The sequence below is a fragment of the Dermatophagoides pteronyssinus genome, unplaced genomic scaffold (assembly GCF_027571235.1).
Source record: "Dermatophagoides pteronyssinus isolate colony J.1.1.1.1 unplaced genomic scaffold, Derpt_VIB-CSIC_2022.12 sq0008, whole genome shotgun sequence".
NCBI classification, from domain to species: Eukaryota; Metazoa; Arthropoda; class Arachnida; order Sarcoptiformes; family Pyroglyphidae; genus Dermatophagoides; species Dermatophagoides pteronyssinus.
The window spans coordinates 1,480,494-1,498,951 of record NW_027461532.1 but is presented as its reverse complement, the minus strand read 5'-3'; the positions used below and the strand labels follow the sequence as shown (position 1 = coordinate 1,498,951).

Genomic DNA, 18,458 nt, shown 5'->3' with positions numbered 1-18,458 from the left:
TCCACAATGATGGTCAATTTCATTATTTATCAGTTATTTTTCATCATGATAAGTTTTATCATGATAACATCATCAGCAATAAATAATCAAACAACATATAATGATTATGAAGATTATGATGATAATGATAATACATCTTTATGTGAATGTAATGAATCACATTCAATCGAAGTATTTCATTATCTTAATAATCTTTATGAAATGAATAAAAATGAACCAATTATAAAACATGTAAATAATTTTAATGATACAATGAAAATTGTTGATCATTTAGTGAAAACAATGGAAAAAATTATCGATCTAGAAATTGATCAACAACAAATGATGATATTGGCCGATATTATTATGAATACAAATATAAGTAATGAATGTTTATGGTCATTGATAAAAGTATCAACCGGTATATTTGATCGTAAAATTTGGGCATTAAAATGTAATGTTGTTTTTTTGGATCTGAGAAAAAATTACTAATTACTAATGATTATGATTTAGTTTTGGATGCATTAGGAAAATTTCCAACAGGTATTGCTGAAGGTTCATTCGCTCATTTTGGTGAATTTGATGAATGTTTAGAAATTGAACATCATGATCAAAATGATGAATCGAAAACAATTTATGGCCGTTATTGTTTGGCTAAAATTATTATTCCATATCCACCTACATTTAATAATAATGATCATCCATCAATTGAAACATTATATAAACGACATCATTTTGAATATTTTATTAATTTTTTAAAATTATATAATCTGGATAATTATCTAACAATGCGTAAAGTAGTTGAAAAATTAAATAATCAACATGGTACATGGTTACGTTTAGGTGTTTGTTTTCCAACTGCATGTCAATCAAATGAATTTGAATTATTAATAAATGAAAGTAAGTTTAAACAAACAATCATCAAACCATTGATTTTTATATTAAACATTTTTTTTTCATTAAACATTCATATAGTATTTTATCCGGTATTTAAACTTCCCGTTGAATTGGAACCAGATTGTTATGATCTACAAACATATACGAAAAAATCCTATGATAATTATGAATTTTATTCAATGTAAGTTTTTTTTTGGATTGATTGATTAGTTTTTTCAATGAAAAATAATTAAATTTTATATTTAAATATTTAGATTAATAATAATGTTAATTATCATTATAAACGTTTTATGTACTGGATTTCATTTTGGTTGTTTAGTTTATTGTGATACAACAAACAAATCATTAATACAGAAATTATTTTCAAAATTCAATAAATCACGATTATACGAATGGATTGTTTGTTTTTCAATCATAGCCAATACTGAAGCATTGTTTGATTTTCATCGTGATGATGATCATCAAACAATGATTACAAATGATAATAATGATGATCGAAAAAAATCTAAACTTAATAAACGTAATAAAACTATTGATCATTTTAAATGTATTGATGTTGTAAGACTTTTTCTGGTCATCAATGTATGTGTTGATCATATGTTTTTATTTCCACCATTCATGGCATTTATGTCATTCAAACGAATATTAAATTCAGTTATAACTAAAGCATATGATTATAATCGTTATTTTTTTGCCCGTAATATTCTAATTATTGATACAATGTTTTTGATCAGGTAATAATAATCTTTTTATTATTCACCTAATTTTTGTTACTAATTTGTTTAATTTACCCCCCCCCCAAAAAAAAATCAAATAGTGGCCTATTACTTTCGTATAGTTTATTACGGAAATTGGCAATTAATCGTGGACGTTTTAATTATATTGTATTCACTGTACGTCTTTGGCTTAAATATTCGATACCAATGTTTTTTATCATATTATTATTCTGGTTATTACCATTAACTGGTAATGGTCCATTATGGAATATGGGTATGAAAATGTTGGTCGATACTTGTAAAGAATCCGAGAGTTTATTATCAAGTTTTTTATATCTAAGTAATTATCGTATACGTGATAATCAAAATGTATTTAATTTTGATCAACGTTTTGCATTGGTAAATTTGAGTAAAAAAATCGATGTTTAATAATAGTAATTGATTTTTTTTTTCGTAACAAAAAACATAGTGTAATCCACCAACATGGTTTTTATCGGCATTATTTCAATTACAAATCATTGGACCAATATTCATATTGGCTATATATCATTATCAACGATTTGGTATTATATTGAATATTTTTATGATTATATTAGGTTGTTATACAAGTATATTACCTGATCATTTATTTGATCAACGTACTTATTTGGATGGACCATCATTTTCATCATTGGAAGAATTAACACATTCATTTGTTGCCTATCATATGGGTGTTAATCAATATTTAATCAGTTTTTTTCTTGGTATTCTAATCGGTTTTCTAATCATACAACGACAAATTCAAATGAATAATAATAATAATAATCGTAAAAAAATTAATGAAAAATTATGGCTAAAACGTACATTATGGATTATTTCGATTATGGGTTTAATATTATCAGTTTATTGGTTTATGACATTACATACGATTAATTTAGCACCATCACGAACATCAATATTATTATGGTTTTCAATTGGTAAATTAATCGGTTGTTTATCGATTGCATGGATGCTTTATGAACTTTGTATTGGACAGGCAAGTAAGTCAATTTCTTTTTTTTCAATTATTTAATGATGATAATTTTTATTTCTTGATGCTTAATCCTGATTTATAATCAAAAAAAAGTTATAATCGAAAAAATTTTCTCCATACGTTTATTTCAATTTCTTTCACGTTTAACATTTGGTATTTATTTGTTACATTTTATACCATTATCACATCGTTTATTTACCGTACGTGATACCTATGTAATGACCGATAAACTTTTGGTAAGTATTCAATTGATTTATTGATATTTATTCGATCTGATTGTATGATTTTTCTTTCAATAAAAAAAAGTTTGAATTCATTTTAATCGATTTTATACAAACATCAATAATGGCTGCCATATTCTATGTAATAATTGAACGTCCATTCAATAATCTTACTACAATGATTGTTTTCAATGTTTGTTTGATTGATTTCAAAAAAAAATTTGATTTTTTCTTTTCATTGATTTTTGTTTTTCATTTTAAAATTTCAATAGATTGCAACAATGACAAACAACAAATCACATAGTAATGATAATGGTGATCGAATCGATAACCGTAACCAAATTTCTTCGGTTGATATCATTATCAAGGATGGGAAAAATTTTTCTCAATTCAATCAAAATGGCCATGATAAAATGGATGAAAATTGTCGACAACATCGATCGACACAGCATGCATCATCATCGTCATCAACATCGATCAATAATCACAACACATCGTTATCATTATCACATCAAATGATTAAAATTGAAATACAGGATCTAAAATTAACATTACCACAGGTAAATTTATTTACAGCCAATTGTGGTGATCGTGATTGTACACAAACAAATACTTTTCATCATCATCACCATCATCATAATCATTGATATTTTTCGCATTTTTTGATCTGTTAAATTCAAATTTTTGTTTGGTCATTGATAAATAAAACGTTTTCATTTTCATTATGTTTTTGTCTATATAAATTCAATGCCATGTTATCAGTTGATGAAACTTTTTGTTTTGACCTTTTCGAAATGATGATCCAAAAAAAAATTGGGAAATAAAATTTTTTTCGATATCGATACAATCGATATTTGAACCTATTTGTTCGAATCCTGACATTTTTTTTTGTTTTCAATGCTAAAATGATTGATGATTATTTTCGAATGGGTTACATTTCATGGAATTTCCCCAAAAAAAAGCAAACGCAATAAAAAATTTTCTGGTTAAAAAAATAAGTATTTCCATTCAAGAATCGGATTATCTTATTACAATTTCATCACTAAAAAAAAATATTACAATCGAATTGAATAATCCATCGATCGATCATTCAAAACAAACAAACAATCAACATAAACATGATGATCAATCATTATCACCAAAGAAAAAAATATCAAAACAAAACAACAACAAAAATATCAACTTGAAATCGATACCTGAAAATTAATTAATCATCCGATCAAACTTGGATAAAATTGATCAACAAAATATATCCTATGATGGATTCAAATGAATTATGTCTACTGAAACCGAAAACAAAAACAAACAAACAAACTGATGTTTATGACAATATCTTGTGATTTTCTTTAAATTTCTATTGTTATTGCAGAAGCTTTGATATTTTCTCTTTATCTCTTTTTGTATTTTGAAAATGTCATGATAATGATTGGTGATGATATAACAATGATGATGATGATCATCATTATTATTTTATCATGATATATTGTCCGGTTTGCACTCGATCAATGACAATTGATAATTCATCGTGATTTATCATTTAAAGAATTGAAATCATTTAAAATGAAAAATCTTTTTTTTTCAATCAAACAAAACAAAACAACAAAAAAACTGAAATAATATTTTGCGAAATACAAAAAAGAAAGAGTTTTCATTGCCATTACATATTGTATTGAATGAATCCTGATTTGACAAATATATCGTGTGTGTGTGTGTGTTCCAAATTCACATTGAAATTTTCTGTTGAAAAATTTGAAATTTTTTTGAAAAAAAAATTGTGATAAACAAACATAAAACATTGGCAATGAAAATTATTCGACTCTTTTTCTTCAACAAAAATCTGTTCTTGTTTCATTTTTTTTTCTCTCTTTTTCACACATTTTCAATTCTTCAACTTTCTCTCAAATCTCAATATGATCCATTCTCTTTCGACTTTTCATTGCTGCAAATCAACAACAAAAAAACAGTAGCTCTATTTGGAAAGAAAAAAAAATTTCATCAATTTTTTTTCTGCTAATAATGAAAAAAAATTTAAAATTGGATTTTTTTCCCTTAGTTTCGATTTGATCACTTGTTTTTTTGGGAACAAAATAAAATGAAAATAGAGATATAGAGATGGATGAATAGATCTTAGGGCCATTTAGTTTTCTTTCTTTTTTTTAACGGGACATTTTTAGCAGAAATGATTTTAGTGTGATTAACATAAACGAATGAAACGAAACGAAACGAAACAAAACAAAAAAATGATAATCAAAATTTCCAATTGACATTGAACTTGGATTTTTTGGATTTTCAAAATCAAAATTGTTTGTTTGTTTATTTATTTATTTGCAAAAGTTATGTAATCTTCTATGTGTAATATGTAAAATGTGTTCTGGTTATGTGGGTTTGCTTTGTTTTGTTTTGTTTTTGTTCGTTTAATTATCCACCAAATTTAAATTCCAATTTGATTAAGTTAAGTTAATTAATCAGATGAAATCAACAACAAAACAACAACAACAAAATTCATTCATGCATTTACTGTTTGTTGTTTATCAAGTTTGTTTATTTATTTATCAACCGAATCTAAATATAGATTATTATCATCATCATCATAAAAAATCGATACATAATTCAATGTTTTTTGTTTTTGTTTTTTCGCATCAAAACTAAGTGTAATTATTTTGAAATGAAATAATCAATCATCATAGATGGATGAAGATAATGAATTCCAACAGCAACGAAATCGACGACGACAACAACAACGAAGAAAAAAAAACCAGAAATTTCCAAAAAAAAAAACATTCATTGAAACAGAATTTTTGTAAAAAGCAAAAAAGATAGAAAGTAATGAAAAATCTTAAAAAAAAGAAACAATTTTTTTTTCACTGAATGTTTTTGTAATCTGATACTATACATTTTCAATTATACATTAAACATTAATGATTTTAGCTTTTCGAATCCGAATGTTAAAGAATGTCATTATCAAATAAGTAATCAAATGTAGTGTCTTTTTTTAATACTTCATTTCTTTGAAATATTATCAACATCAGATGATTGATTTTTTTGTTTCCAAATAAAAATATGTGGTCATTCAATAGTCGTTAATTATTCAACTATGATGACGATGGTGATAATGATAATGAATGAAAATCATTGCATTTTGAAAATTTGTGAATAATTGTTGTCTTTCAATGTCATATCAATCCATTTGATAAATCATTTTTTTTTTGTTGAAAAAAATAATATTATTAACGACCATCATCTTGGCTAAAAATACAGTCATTTTTCCCATGGATTATGATGATGAATGAGTATTATGAACATTTCAAAAAACACAATTGTGTTTTTGTGAAGCACACAATTATTCTGGAAATTTTTCACCTGAAAGAATCGAATGATAATAACAAAATTGATAGGCGTGAATGTTTTCATTCCTAACCAATTTTTTCCAATGATTAGAATTTGATATCAGTGAGGGAAAATAACATTCTTTCGATGTTTTTGTATTCGTTAATTTGGTAACATAATTTTTACAATTATCATAACATTCGTAATATATTTGTGAATATTCGTTGTTGTTGAAACATCGATAACATCGACAACGATGGAGTGTTTTCTGTAATACACAGATAGAAAACATTGATGTAAATTATTATCATAATTAAAATAATAAAACTCTTGAAAGATAAATGTTGTTGTTGTTGTTTTTGTTCAGGTTTTTTTTTGTAAATAGATTTCCAAATGGATTGATGATGATGTTGATTTTGAATGAAAAAAATTTTCGACACTTGTTGAATTATTATCATATCAGCTATGTGTTTGATTCAATAACTATTTTTTGTTTGTTTTCTTGTTTGTGTTCAAGGTTCTCTTTCTCTCTTTTATTTTTCTCATCATCATCATCTTTGGCAACATAGTTATAAAGATGTTGTTGTAATAATCTAAAATGAATGTAAGAAGAAGAAGAAGAAATTTATAAAAAAGTATGAATAAATTCACAAAATACATACCTGTGTGTGTGTATATAAATAGCAAAACAAATATTTAGAAAAAAAATCAAATAAATATAACGTTCTGTTTTTTTTTTTGAAAAAGAAAAGAAAAGAAAATATTTGAAAAAAATTCATCATTATTGATATGGAAATACCTGTTTGATTTAGTTTTACGTTTTGTTTACTTCATGAAAACATTCTATTAATGGATTGAAATTTTTTTATTTTATTTTTGTTCTTTTGTTTGTCGAATTGTAGATTGAATATTCAATAAATAAAAAATTCAACCTGAAATTATTTCATTTTAATCAACAAGTTTTTTTCGTTCATTCAATTATGATCATTTTTTTAAAAATATTTTAATTTTAGAAAAAAATCAACATTGATGATGATGATCGAAATGGATTCGATTCTATTTCGACAGTATTGTGTCGACAAAGTAAATAGATATCGAATCGATCGATATAATAATAATCTGACTAATAATTTGAATCATAATCATTGTGAAATTAATGATAATAATGTTGACAACAGTAAAAACAAAAACAACAACAATAATAATAAAAATAATGATAATAATAATCAAACAACAACAACAACAACAACTAGATCAACAATTTTAAATGTCGCCGAATTTATTGATGTGAAAAAAATGTCAAGGTTAACGAGTATTGTGAATAATTGGAAACAATCCTTCAACAATCATCATCATCAACATCATTGGATAAAATCCAAATCAAACTCATCATCATCATCATCAACAGTTTGTTCGAAATCAATTTCGGACAATCATTTTAAATATTCATCAATGATATCAACAATATTGACATTCTCACCATCATCAATATCATCTATTTTTTTATTATTATTATTTGCTCTCATTCCGTTGACATCGACATTGATTCAAAAGCAACAAGTGTCACAGCCATTATTAACGTTACAACAACAAAATGATACGAATTTAATTTTCTCTACATTATTAACCTCATCACCATCATCATTGAATTCAATAATATTAAATAATGATACTGAAAATCAATCGAATCGATCAAATGTTATCGATGATAATTCAACAACAACAACAACGACGACTAAAATGATTGTTGAAAACAATGATTCTACTATATCAACACAAACAGTTCGATCGAATCGATCAAAAATCGATCTAGAAACAAGTACTTTGTTGATTGATATTCATCATAATGATGATGATGATGATAAAGATAGTGGAGAAAATTCTCACACTAATAGCGACAACGATCATCATCATTCAACATCACCATCATCATCATTATCATCCGAAGACAATGATGGTAAGTGGTACACAAAAGATCTCTTTTCTCATATATGATTGTCTCATACAAACGATTACATCATAATGTTTTCAATGTTTTTTTTTGTTGAAATTTTCATACTTTTTTCATCATTCGAGAAAAAAATGGCGCAATTTTCGATGAAAATCTATTTATATTACTAAATATAGATTTATCATAAACATTTAACCAATTTATCATTGTCCATTTTTTGACTGATGAAATTTTTTTTTCATAATTTTTTATTCAATTCAATATAGAAATTGATATTGAAACAACGACAAATGACAAATCTTTGATGATGTTTGACAAAGAAGAAAACGAAGGATCCACAACAATGATTGATGAAACAATGACAACAACGACGACGACAGAATCAGTTCCGATATCAGTATTACGTAAACGTAAACTTGATGGTCACGGTACTATCGATCCAAATATCGATGATACAATCGATTTTAGTAAAAGAATTATGCGAATTGAAAAACCAGAATGGTTAAAAAAGAATAATAATGAAAAAGATGATGATTATGATGATGATGATGATGATGATGGCGATAATGATAATGATAATAATGAAGAATCATATGAATCTAATCCGAATAGTATTTGTACGGCTAGCTATTTTTTTGATCGAGTCATACCGGATGATTATCCACATGAAATAAGTAAAGATGTTAAACATATTAATGAAACAATTGAACGTTTGAATAGGTAAGGTATCTCGATACGATTTGTTATACGAAGTTGATTATTCATTCACTTTTCAAAACAAAAAGAATGTATACATTTACGAATAAAATGTTGGAACGATTGAATCCATTTCTACGTGAAATGGTATCACGTATGTCTGATTATCTTTATGAATCACAATTAGATTCTGATTGTATGGGTGCATTATTTCGTGTATTTCGTGCCATTAATCAACGAGAAACATGGGCAATGAATTGTATGCTTGTTTTGTTTGTTTGTCTGTTTGTTTTTTTCTAATCTTTAATTTGAAAAAAAATCAATCAATTAATAGTTTTAGATGCATCTGGCTCTATATTGGTCGGTGGTTTTCAACAAGGAATGTTTGTTTCATTGGGTGAATTTGATCAATGTTTAGAAATTGAATCCGATCCAACAGAAAATCCAAATATTATTTATGGACAATATTGTCTTCTAAAACCGGTTGTACCATTACCAGAAAATTTTAATCAAGATGAACCAATAGCTGAAACACGTATGCCACGTGTAAGAAAATTTCTAAATGATGAATATATCGATACATATATGGGTCTTTATAAATTTATGCAACGTACATTTTTACGTGTTGGACTTTGTTTACCACATAAATGTGAACGACAAAGTGTTGAAAATGCAATCAATCGAAGTAAGTTATTTTTATTTTGTTAACATCATGATAATTTATTTATTTCTTTTTTTTCACAGTTCTGGTAAGAAAAACTGGAATGAGCGTTCAGGTTGGACCCGAATGTGTAAAAGCAACAGATGATCCACCATTGAATCTTTATCAGATAATATTTATGTAAGCTTTTTATAATTTTTTTTTGTTGAAATCCTTTTTGACGAAATTTGTTTCAAATAGATCATTGTTCATATTATTGCTGTTATTGGTCATAATGAGCACAGCTTATGAGATAATTTATAGACATTTATTTGAAAATCGACATACGATTCCTCATTCTGAATCAGTATTTGCTGTTCATCATCAACATCATCATCATCATCCTTATGGTCATCAACAATCTACATTTGATCAACGTACAATTTCACATGAATCACGTGTATCGAAATTATATTTTGATAAACCGACAATCGTACAGGTGTTAACATCATTTTCAATCATACGAAATACTCGACATTTATTCGATAATCCAGGTCCAAATCGTTATCCTCAATTGGATACGATGCGTCTTTTATTGATCATTTTCTTTTTCATTACAAATGTTTATTATTATACAATGTTATTCGCACCGATGATCATCAAACGTTTCTATGTACAGGGACCATTTCAATTCATATCGGAAAAGAAATATTTTTTCATTCGTATGTATTATCTTATCGATGTTTTCGTTGTTTTCAGGTATTTGCTTTATAGTAATGTTTTTTTTTCTACTTAAAAATCTGATAATAATTTATTTGCTTATCCGAAATAGTGGAATTGCATTGGCCATATCGTTTAAACCAAAATCATTCATCTATGTACATTATCTGATTCGAAATTATATCCGTTATACATTACCGATAATTGTATCGATAGGAATGATTTATGTTGTTCCATTATTTGGCTCTGGACCATTATGGCATCTGTTCGATCAAACAATGACACAACCATGTAAAGATAATATTTGGTCAGCATTATTTTTCACCAATAATTTTCAGAATAATATTGAAGATATGGTAAATTCTTTTCTAATTATAAATGAAATTATTTTTTTAAAAAATTTTCATTGTCTTACTTTAGTGCAATTTGCCGACAGTATTTGTTTCGATGATTTTTCAGCTAAAATTATTGGCACCAGTTATTTTATTAATTAATTCATATCTTAATCCACGTAGTGGTAACATTTTTCATGGTTGTTTATTGATAATGGCAACAATTGGAAATGTTATTTATCGATTTTATTTCAATTTCAAAGTACCATATGAACATCGAAAAATGAAATCATTCATGGAAATCAAACAATCGGTCATGTTTTATCTATTTAATCCATTTCCACATCTACAGCCATTGATCATTGGTTTATGGGTTGGTCATCTTATTATTACACAACCATCTATTTCGGCTAAAATAACGTCAGGCAATAATCGAAATAGATCGATGCGTAATGCAATTACAGGATGTTTAGCTTTAATTGCATTTTTTACTTGTTTTTTCTTCATTGAAAATATGAATCTAATGAATCCAAATCTAACTACATTTAGATTGACAATGATGTTAACATTAGGTCGGCCAATGTTGGTCGGTTTACATGCATGGATCATTTATTCCTGTATCACTGGACATATCAGTAAGTTTTTGATATATGAAAAAAAGCTTATCAATTATCATTCAATTTTTAGCAATCGTCAATCGATTTCTATCATCTATTGCATTTCGTCCAATTTCGAAACTATCTTATGGATTCTTTTTAACAAGTATCGTTGTTACCTGTTATCGTTTATTCTCAATACGACAGACAATCATCCTTTCCGGACAGACTATGGTAAAATTGATTATTTGATTTGTTTTATTGTTTTAATTAATTTTAATTTAATTAATTCAAAAACAGTTCCGTTCAATTGTATCCGATGCTGTTATATCATTCTTTTTAGCCTATTATATGCATATAATGATACAACAACCAATACGTAATCTTCTTCAAATTGAAGTTCTTTCAAGCCGTATATTTCCTATAACAAAAAGTCTTTCATCATTATCAAATACAAGTGATCATACTGGAACATATTATATTCGACGATCATCATCATTGACTGATTCTAATCAGGATGAATCAGAATTTAAACAAATAGAAAAAACAAATGAAAAAAATGGAATGGAATTTTCTTATCAAAATAATGGTTTCATCACTACTAATAATGATTCTTTTCAACTAGACAAAAAAGATAAAAAATCTTCAATCATGCTTGATCTATCACGTACATCATCGATTATCATATCAGATATTAATGCAAAAAAATCATTAGATTTAAATCATAATTCAATTGTTGAAAATGAAAGTTCAAAATTTTGATATATTATGGAAAAAAATGTTGTTTGTATAATCAAATTTTGTAGTGATATTTTATTTTTGTTAATATTCTCAATGAAATAATTTTTTTTGCAATTTTTAAATTTGAAATCAATGTTCATCTTTTTCATAACAATTTTTCCACATATCAGCCAGACAAACTGAACAATGAAATCGATAGAATAACATTAATGGTAAACATGTATCCAATATGATCATCCAGACAAATTTTCCATATTTAGATCCCATTGAATGATATTTATCAACAGATTTCATTTCGAATGTTATTAGAATCCATAAGGTAATATTAATAATTATGTTAAATGTGATCAATTGTTTACCGGGTTTTTTATAACGTAAACGTCGTTCATTTGAACAACGACGTATACCATCAATTATAAATGGTGTTTGCAATGTAACCTGTATAATATTTAACAAATAACAGATTGCCATAAATACACTGTTCAATGTAAATTGTAAAATTTCCGAATAGATACAAAGTATATGATGAATATAATAGAATGGTAATGGAATAACCAGTAGAAAATCATCCATTACTGTTTGTGGTGAATCTAAATGTTTAGCTACATTCAATCCAATAGTTTGTCGAAATGCCATAGGTACGGTAATAGCACAACAAGTAGTTAAAAATGTCAATTGAGCCGTATAGATAGCGATACCGATTGTCTTATATGTATCATGTCTGATTGTTGTAAAAAATATGATTATCGTTATCAATGTGGCAAGTAGAGAGAAAAATCCGCTAAACATTCCTATATTTGATGCATGACAATCAGCCGAGATAGTTACATTGGAACGATAAACGATATCAATTTTTCCAGTGTGACGATCTTCATTCAATTCTTCATTCACTGTATGCATTTCTGAATTCGAATCAATATTACCAATATTTGTCCAAACAACATACCATACTGATGCAAGAATAATGTTGAATTCAACCGAAAACGGATAAAGTAATGGTAATGCATCGATTGATTCAAAATCGGCTAATGTTTTATTTAAACATTGAATATAATGATTATAAGCATCTTGTAAGAATACTGTATTTGGTGTGCAGGTTTTATTATCAGCTTCATTCATTGCTTTAATTTTTTCCATATAACCATGTACAGCTTCTTCAATAATGGTCGATACCCAAAATGATAATGATGATCCAACAAGATGCATTAGGCCAAAACGAACTATCCAATGATTACGATTGATTATCAACTAATTGAAAGGATGTCAAATGTTAAAAAAAAATAAACAAAAAAGATTTACAAACAAACATACATTGGAATATTTGAATGCAATATAAAGTTGATAGAATGCCGATATACATCGTATAAGATAAACAGCTAATGATATACCATTACGACAATCACTTGCATTTATACTGAAATAATGTATCTGAAATGATAGATTAATTCCCTGGTGAATGATACTACCCATACAGAATACTATAGTGTTAACAAAACAAAACAAAATCATATTTAGAAATGATTTTAAACGATGATGATCAACTTACATGTCATTCCTATTTTAAGAAAAAAACTTCCAGAATGTTTACCAGTTAAAAATCGATAACCATTTAATGATTGGCGTGTTTGATCATCCAAATCAACTAATTGATTATGGCCATTATTCATATGATAAACACGATTAAATATGACGGCTGTTGTTACGGATACAGAATCACATTCTTTACTAACAATTTCATTTTCACCATTAGAATCAATATTTAATTCCAAATTATCATCATTCGATTTGAGCAATGGTGATTCAATCAATTCTTTACGGCGTTGTTGCCAATTCAAAACGAATTTTTTATGACGTTGAACATCCACATGAATGAATACAAGAAATGCTATGCCAATGGCAGTAATCAATATTGAATATAGATGATCTTGATCATTGGTTGCTTTGTCCATATCACCGATTGTAATCATTGCACCGATGACAACCAAAAATAATGCATACATAATCGATAATAATTTAATTAAACGTGAACACATTAATTGATTTTGTTGTTCATTCAATTTCAATTGTTCACTATTTTGTTGATGTAATTGTTCACCCGAAAGACCTATAGAACATTCACCAATCGATGCCATATCACTACCATATTGATTATTAGATGAATGTAATTGTGGTGGATGATCGGTTGTTGGTGATTTTAATATCGATTTTGCTTGTGGAACTTGATAATATTACGAATATGACATTTTTGAATTATGTTTTTCAAAAAAAAATTTCAGTATACCTACCGATAATATTTGATATAGAATCATCAACTTGTCGAAGACGATTTAATCGATGTAAAACAAGTTTACTGCCACCATTTGGTTGCTGCTGTTTTTGATGAGGATTTCGACTTTGTTCAAATAAACGTTTTGGCGCTTGATAATTTTCATTATTCAAATGTTCGGGTCGAATTATGATTTCCTTATTCTTTGATGTCGTTTGTTCCTCATAATCTTCATTATTCGAATCATCCGGATCATTTTGGCCATAAACAATGGAACGAATTTTCAGATCAGAGTCGGAAAATTTCCTGGATAAACGACGTTCGATTGGACTCTTTTTTGGCCGGACCATTGATGATGATGATGATGATGATGATGACGAGGATGAAGATTCATTGTCGTTTTTTGTTATATGCCGTTTAATTGATGGGCGATAATTTTCAAAACGATTTACTGTTTTTGTATTTTGTATTTTAGATTCATAATGATCGTTATCGTCATTTTCTTTTTGTTCGACTTTAGTTTCTTCATTTTCTTCTTCTTCTTCCGGTACTTCTTCAATATCAATGGCCGATATATTCGAAAGATGTGATCGTCTTCGTTGTGATGATTGTAAGAATAATTTCTTATCATAAAAGAAAATGTGAAAAACATTAAGTTAAAAATTAGCAAAAAAAAACAATCTTTTTTCTTTTATTTTACCGATGTTTCCGAAGTTAATGTTATAATAGATAATGATGGTGGCCGAAAATTTCTTGGTCTATCATTATCAATGTAATAATAATAGTCATCTTCATCTTCATCGATTTTACGCTGTTTTTGTTGTTGTTGTTGTTGTTGTTGATGGCCATTTCGATGATATTTTGTATTCATAATGTCGATGTTGTTTCATTCCTAATGATTGAGGTTCAATGTGAATGTCAACGTATCGATCGATCAATCAATTGATTGATTGGCATTCCATTGGTATGTAGAAAAAAAATGGAAATAAATAACTTTGTTGCTAGAATCAATCCATGTAACTGTTTATTTATTATGATGATGGATCAAGTTTAATACCATCACACATTTTATGATGATGATGATGATGATGATGATAATTAAAGATGCTTAATCCATGCATCAGGAATGTCCGTTATGGCAAAAACCATTAAATTTTTAAATTGAGAAAAAAAATACTTTGATTGGATTGCAACCAAATGATTTTTTAAAAAAAATAAAGATTAGCCTTGATTCAATGATCAATTTAATGAGATTAAATGAATAAATTGCATTCGCAAACAATCGATTAATCGATAATCGTTCGATGTTAATCATAATTTTTCATATTTGAATTTGAATTTCCGTTCTTTATTTTGATTTTGTTGAAAATTTTTAACCAATACAATTTAGATTTTATTCTTTCTCTTTCAAATAATCATGATCAACAAAATATGACAATGATAATGACCATTAATGATAATCAATCATATAAATGTCACCTATATCAAATGTATTCATCATGATTTTTTTTCTACAAAAAATTTCCAATTTGATTTTTTTTTCTGAAAAATTTCAATGAAATTATTGTGCGTGTGTTAAAGTGTTTGTTTGTTTGTTTCATTGTTTGTGTTGACATTTTAAAAGTTTTCTTCCTCTTCGATTGTTATTGTTGATGACAATTTGTGAAGAGATAACAACAACAAAAAAGAAAAAATTTGATTATTGACATAGGAAATGACAGTGATTGGTTGAAGACAATATTATTGTCATTGAAATTGAATGTGTGCATTTGTATTTGTTTGGTTTGTTTGTGACAGATATTGATTCAATTATCATTTTTGATATTCAATTTCGGGACCATAGGCATTTGATGAAGGTGATGCGGAAGCATTTTCTAATGATGATGATCGTTGATTATCATTCGAATCATTGTCATTGGCTTTATCCGTTGTTGGTGATACATTAATGGGATGAGCATTTTCAGCATCACTATCGGCTGAACGTCCCAAAGTATATTGAACACCGGATTTCATTGGATATCTATTGAATTGTGGTATCATTGACGATCGTCTTTGAAACATCATTGGTTGCATATCTGTTGATTGTGGATGTTGCTGTTGCTGTACTGAATAAAAACCACGTGGAGCTTGCAAATGCGGTGGATAAAAACCCGATTGAAAGCCATTACCACCTGGGTGAAATTGTGGTGCAAATTCTGGCTGAATAAGACGAGATTGTGGTACCAGTAATAATGTTCGTGTTTTTGGTGGTCGTATATTCAATGTCATTTCTGAATGACTTGCAGGTATCTGTGGTATATCAATAGCCGATGAATATGATGACGATGATGATGGCCATTGTTGTCGAAATTGTTTTGGATGATAATTATGCATAAAATGTGGCATCGGTGATGATGATTGTTGTTGTTGTTGTTGATTTTTCGGCTTTTGGTTTGATGATTGCATCGATGGTGGTTGTATTCGACCCTCTTTCCAATCATCCATCAATTCTGTAATATTGAATATTTGATGATTTTCAACGGAACGTTTTAGATCACGAACACTGGCTAATAAATCTTCCATATCATTCTTTTCGGTCATATTATCTTCTTTTTCAATCATTGGTTCAATTTCTGATTCAAATTTACTCAATTGATTATGAAGTAAATCTTGAAAAAATTGTCGTTTTTTCTGCTGATCACTAAATTGACCGAGTGGATCAAAACGGCCAAGATCTTCATCATTTGCATTTGGTTGTGATTCTTCTGATTGTGGTTGTTGTGGAAAATTCTGTGATCGACTTTGTATTCGTGAACCGAATGGATAATTTGGATCTTGAAATTCTGGTGGTAAATTATTGAAATTATTTTGATTTGGTATTGATGGTGATGATGATTGTTGATCAGATGGTGATGGAACCGGTTGTAATCGATTCATAAAATCTGAATACGGTGGTGGACCATTATAATGATGATGAATTATGAATACTTTAGGCTGTTGTTGATTATCGGAATTCTCATCATCACCTTGATTATTGGCTCTATCAGTACCATCATTACTATCAACATTGACTGATTCTGGAGATGTATTATCGGTACCAACAGTCGAAACATCATCTTGAATCGATATTGGTGTAGTTGCTTCACTTGGTAATGATGATGATTCAGTTACATTTGATGGTTCATTTGTTATTGTTGTTTGTTCTTGGCCTATTATTATTCAATCAAAATAATGAAAAAAAAAGAAAAAAATTTGAACAAACAAAACAGCAAAAAACAAACAAACAAACATACCCAAACAGGTGGAAATAATCAAACATAAAAATGATAATGATAAAATTATCATTACCGGTGATAATTGATGCAAATCTTTTCTCATCATCATTTTATCACTTGATTGAATCGATTATATCATACAATGATGTGATAAGGATTCAAATGATGAAAGTTATATTACTTTCTGTTGAAAGTTTTCAGATTGCTTAATTTTTGAATTTTGATTATTATTATTATTTATCTGCTGTTTTTTCTGCTAAATCAGAATTGACCACACTAACTTATCATTTCTAGAATAATAATGTAAATAAATGTACATTTGTTTGTTCCAACCATACACTTGATCAAAACAGTGAACAAAAAAAAAACATCTTACAAAATTTCTCTCATCAAATCGATCTATCTTCAAAATTATTGGATGGTGGTAGTGGCGATTATCATTAAATTTTTCTTTTTTTGTAGCTTCCATTTTTTTTTTCTTCTTCTTCTTCTTCGCTGTTTAAGTTGTTATCATTGTCCATTTTTTTTTATTTTCACTAACCATTCGTTTCATCACCGTCTTCATAAATATTTGAATTAGAAAATGAAAGAGAAATTAAAAGAAAAAAGCGCAAATGACAATAGCAACAACAGGTAATGAATCGCCTTGGATCCAACCATTCATTCATTCATTCATCAAATATTTCAGAAAAATTAAAAGTGTGCAAAGTGTGTGTGTGTGTTGCTAATCAAAGTTGTTTCTATAGCAAAAAAAAAAAGAGAAACTTGAAAAAAACATTCAATCCATTCGTTCCATGATAATTGATGATGATGATGATGGCAAACAAAAACATTGATTTTTTCAGTCTGCCATTTTTTTTCTTCCAGTTTGTTTTCTCAAATAATCAATACCACCGATTCTTCTTCTTCTTTTTTTCAAGATTTCCCTCTTTTGCTTCTCCATTACACACTTGATCCTGTGGCCATAAAAAAAAAAAAGAAAGAAAAGATTATTTCATTTCATTTGACGTAATTTCTTACTTTTTAATTTTTGAAACAACTTTTTCGCTGTCGTTACTAATGATAATCTCATAATTATTCATTTAACAATAATGATAGTCATTTGTCTGA

General features: G+C 27.6%; 4 protein-coding genes across 4 annotated transcripts; 2 read left to right on the top strand and 2 right to left on the bottom strand.

The window, feature by feature from the left end:
* The first annotated feature begins 39 nt into the window (after positions 1-39).
* On the top strand, positions 40-3,528 carry LOC113788916 (nose resistant to fluoxetine protein 6-like). Its single transcript, XM_027338381.2, has 9 exons — positions 40-433; positions 493-879; positions 955-1,057; positions 1,131-1,610; positions 1,694-1,991; positions 2,062-2,611; positions 2,698-2,840; positions 2,911-3,018; positions 3,098-3,528. Exons 1-9 carry the CDS (start codon positions 46-48, stop codon positions 3,470-3,472), a joined length of 2,832 nt encoding a protein of 943 aa, XP_027194182.2. The 5' UTR covers positions 40-45; the 3' UTR covers positions 3,473-3,528.
* A 3,395-nt stretch (positions 3,529-6,923) lies between these two features.
* On the top strand, positions 6,924-12,175 carry LOC113788914 (uncharacterized). The gene is made up of 10 exons (XM_027338379.2): positions 6,924-8,109; positions 8,370-8,823; positions 8,889-9,058; positions 9,134-9,484; positions 9,544-9,640; positions 9,701-10,198; positions 10,272-10,515; positions 10,580-11,126; positions 11,179-11,321; positions 11,388-12,175. Exons 1-10 carry the CDS (start codon positions 7,182-7,184, stop codon positions 11,847-11,849), a joined length of 3,894 nt encoding a protein of 1,297 aa, XP_027194180.2. The 5' UTR covers positions 6,924-7,181; the 3' UTR covers positions 11,850-12,175.
* LOC113788915 (uncharacterized) lies at positions 11,866-15,111 on the bottom strand. The gene is made up of 5 exons (XM_027338380.2): positions 14,795-15,111; positions 14,114-14,717; positions 13,375-14,046; positions 13,140-13,306; positions 11,866-13,076 (listed from the first exon to the last, which is right to left on the bottom strand). Exons 1-5 carry the CDS (start codon positions 14,963-14,965, stop codon positions 11,958-11,960), a joined length of 2,733 nt encoding a protein of 910 aa, XP_027194181.2. The 5' UTR covers positions 14,966-15,111; the 3' UTR covers positions 11,866-11,957.
* Positions 15,112-15,321: 210 nt separating this feature from the next.
* Positions 15,322-17,635, bottom strand: LOC113788934 (uncharacterized). The gene is made up of 2 exons (XM_027338400.2): positions 17,367-17,635; positions 15,322-17,282 (listed from the first exon to the last, which is right to left on the bottom strand). The coding sequence occupies exons 1-2, from the start codon at positions 17,455-17,457 to the stop codon at positions 15,907-15,909; spliced, it is 1,467 nt and encodes a 488-aa protein (XP_027194201.2). The 5' UTR covers positions 17,458-17,635; the 3' UTR covers positions 15,322-15,906.
* Between the last annotated feature and the right edge of the window lie 823 nt (positions 17,636-18,458).

What these genes read in the sequence shown, in the direction of transcription:
- LOC113788914 (XM_027338379.2), top strand. Translation starts at nt 7,182, where the DNA reads ATGATGATGATCGAAATGGATTCGATTCTATTTCGACAGTATTGTGTC. An exon ending in GATGTTTTCGTTGTTTTCAG is followed by an intron (nt 10,199 to 10,271) that starts GTATTTGCTTTA and finishes TATCCGAAATAG; the next exon opens with TGGAATTGCATTGGCCATAT. An exon ending in CTGTATCACTGGACATATCA is followed by an intron (nt 11,127 to 11,178) that starts GTAAGTTTTTGA and finishes TTCAATTTTTAG; the next exon opens with CAATCGTCAATCGATTTCTA.
- LOC113788915 (XM_027338380.2), bottom strand. Translation starts at nt 14,965, where the DNA reads ATGAATACAAAATATCATCGAAATGGCCATCAACAACAACAACAACAA. An exon ending in TTCTATATCAAATATTATCG is followed by an intron (nt 14,047 to 14,113) that starts GTAGGTATACTG and finishes AATATTATCAAG; the next exon opens with TTCCACAAGCAAAATCGATA. An exon ending in TTGCATTCAAATATTCCAAT is followed by an intron (nt 13,077 to 13,139) that starts GTATGTTTGTTT and finishes CCTTTCAATTAG; the next exon opens with TTGATAATCAATCGTAATCA.
- LOC113788934 (XM_027338400.2), bottom strand. Translation starts at nt 17,457, where the DNA reads ATGATGATGAGAAAAGATTTGCATCAATTATCACCGGTAATGATAATT. An exon ending in GATTATTTCCACCTGTTTGG is followed by an intron (nt 17,283 to 17,366) that starts GTATGTTTGTTT and finishes GAATAATAATAG; the next exon opens with GCCAAGAACAAACAACAATA.
- LOC113788916 (XM_027338381.2), top strand. Translation starts at nt 46, where the DNA reads ATGATAAGTTTTATCATGATAACATCATCAGCAATAAATAATCAAACA. An exon ending in GATACAATGTTTTTGATCAG is followed by an intron (nt 1,611 to 1,693) that starts GTAATAATAATC and finishes AAAATCAAATAG; the next exon opens with TGGCCTATTACTTTCGTATA. An exon ending in ACTTTGTATTGGACAGGCAA is followed by an intron (nt 2,612 to 2,697) that starts GTAAGTCAATTT and finishes ATCAAAAAAAAG; the next exon opens with TTATAATCGAAAAAATTTTC.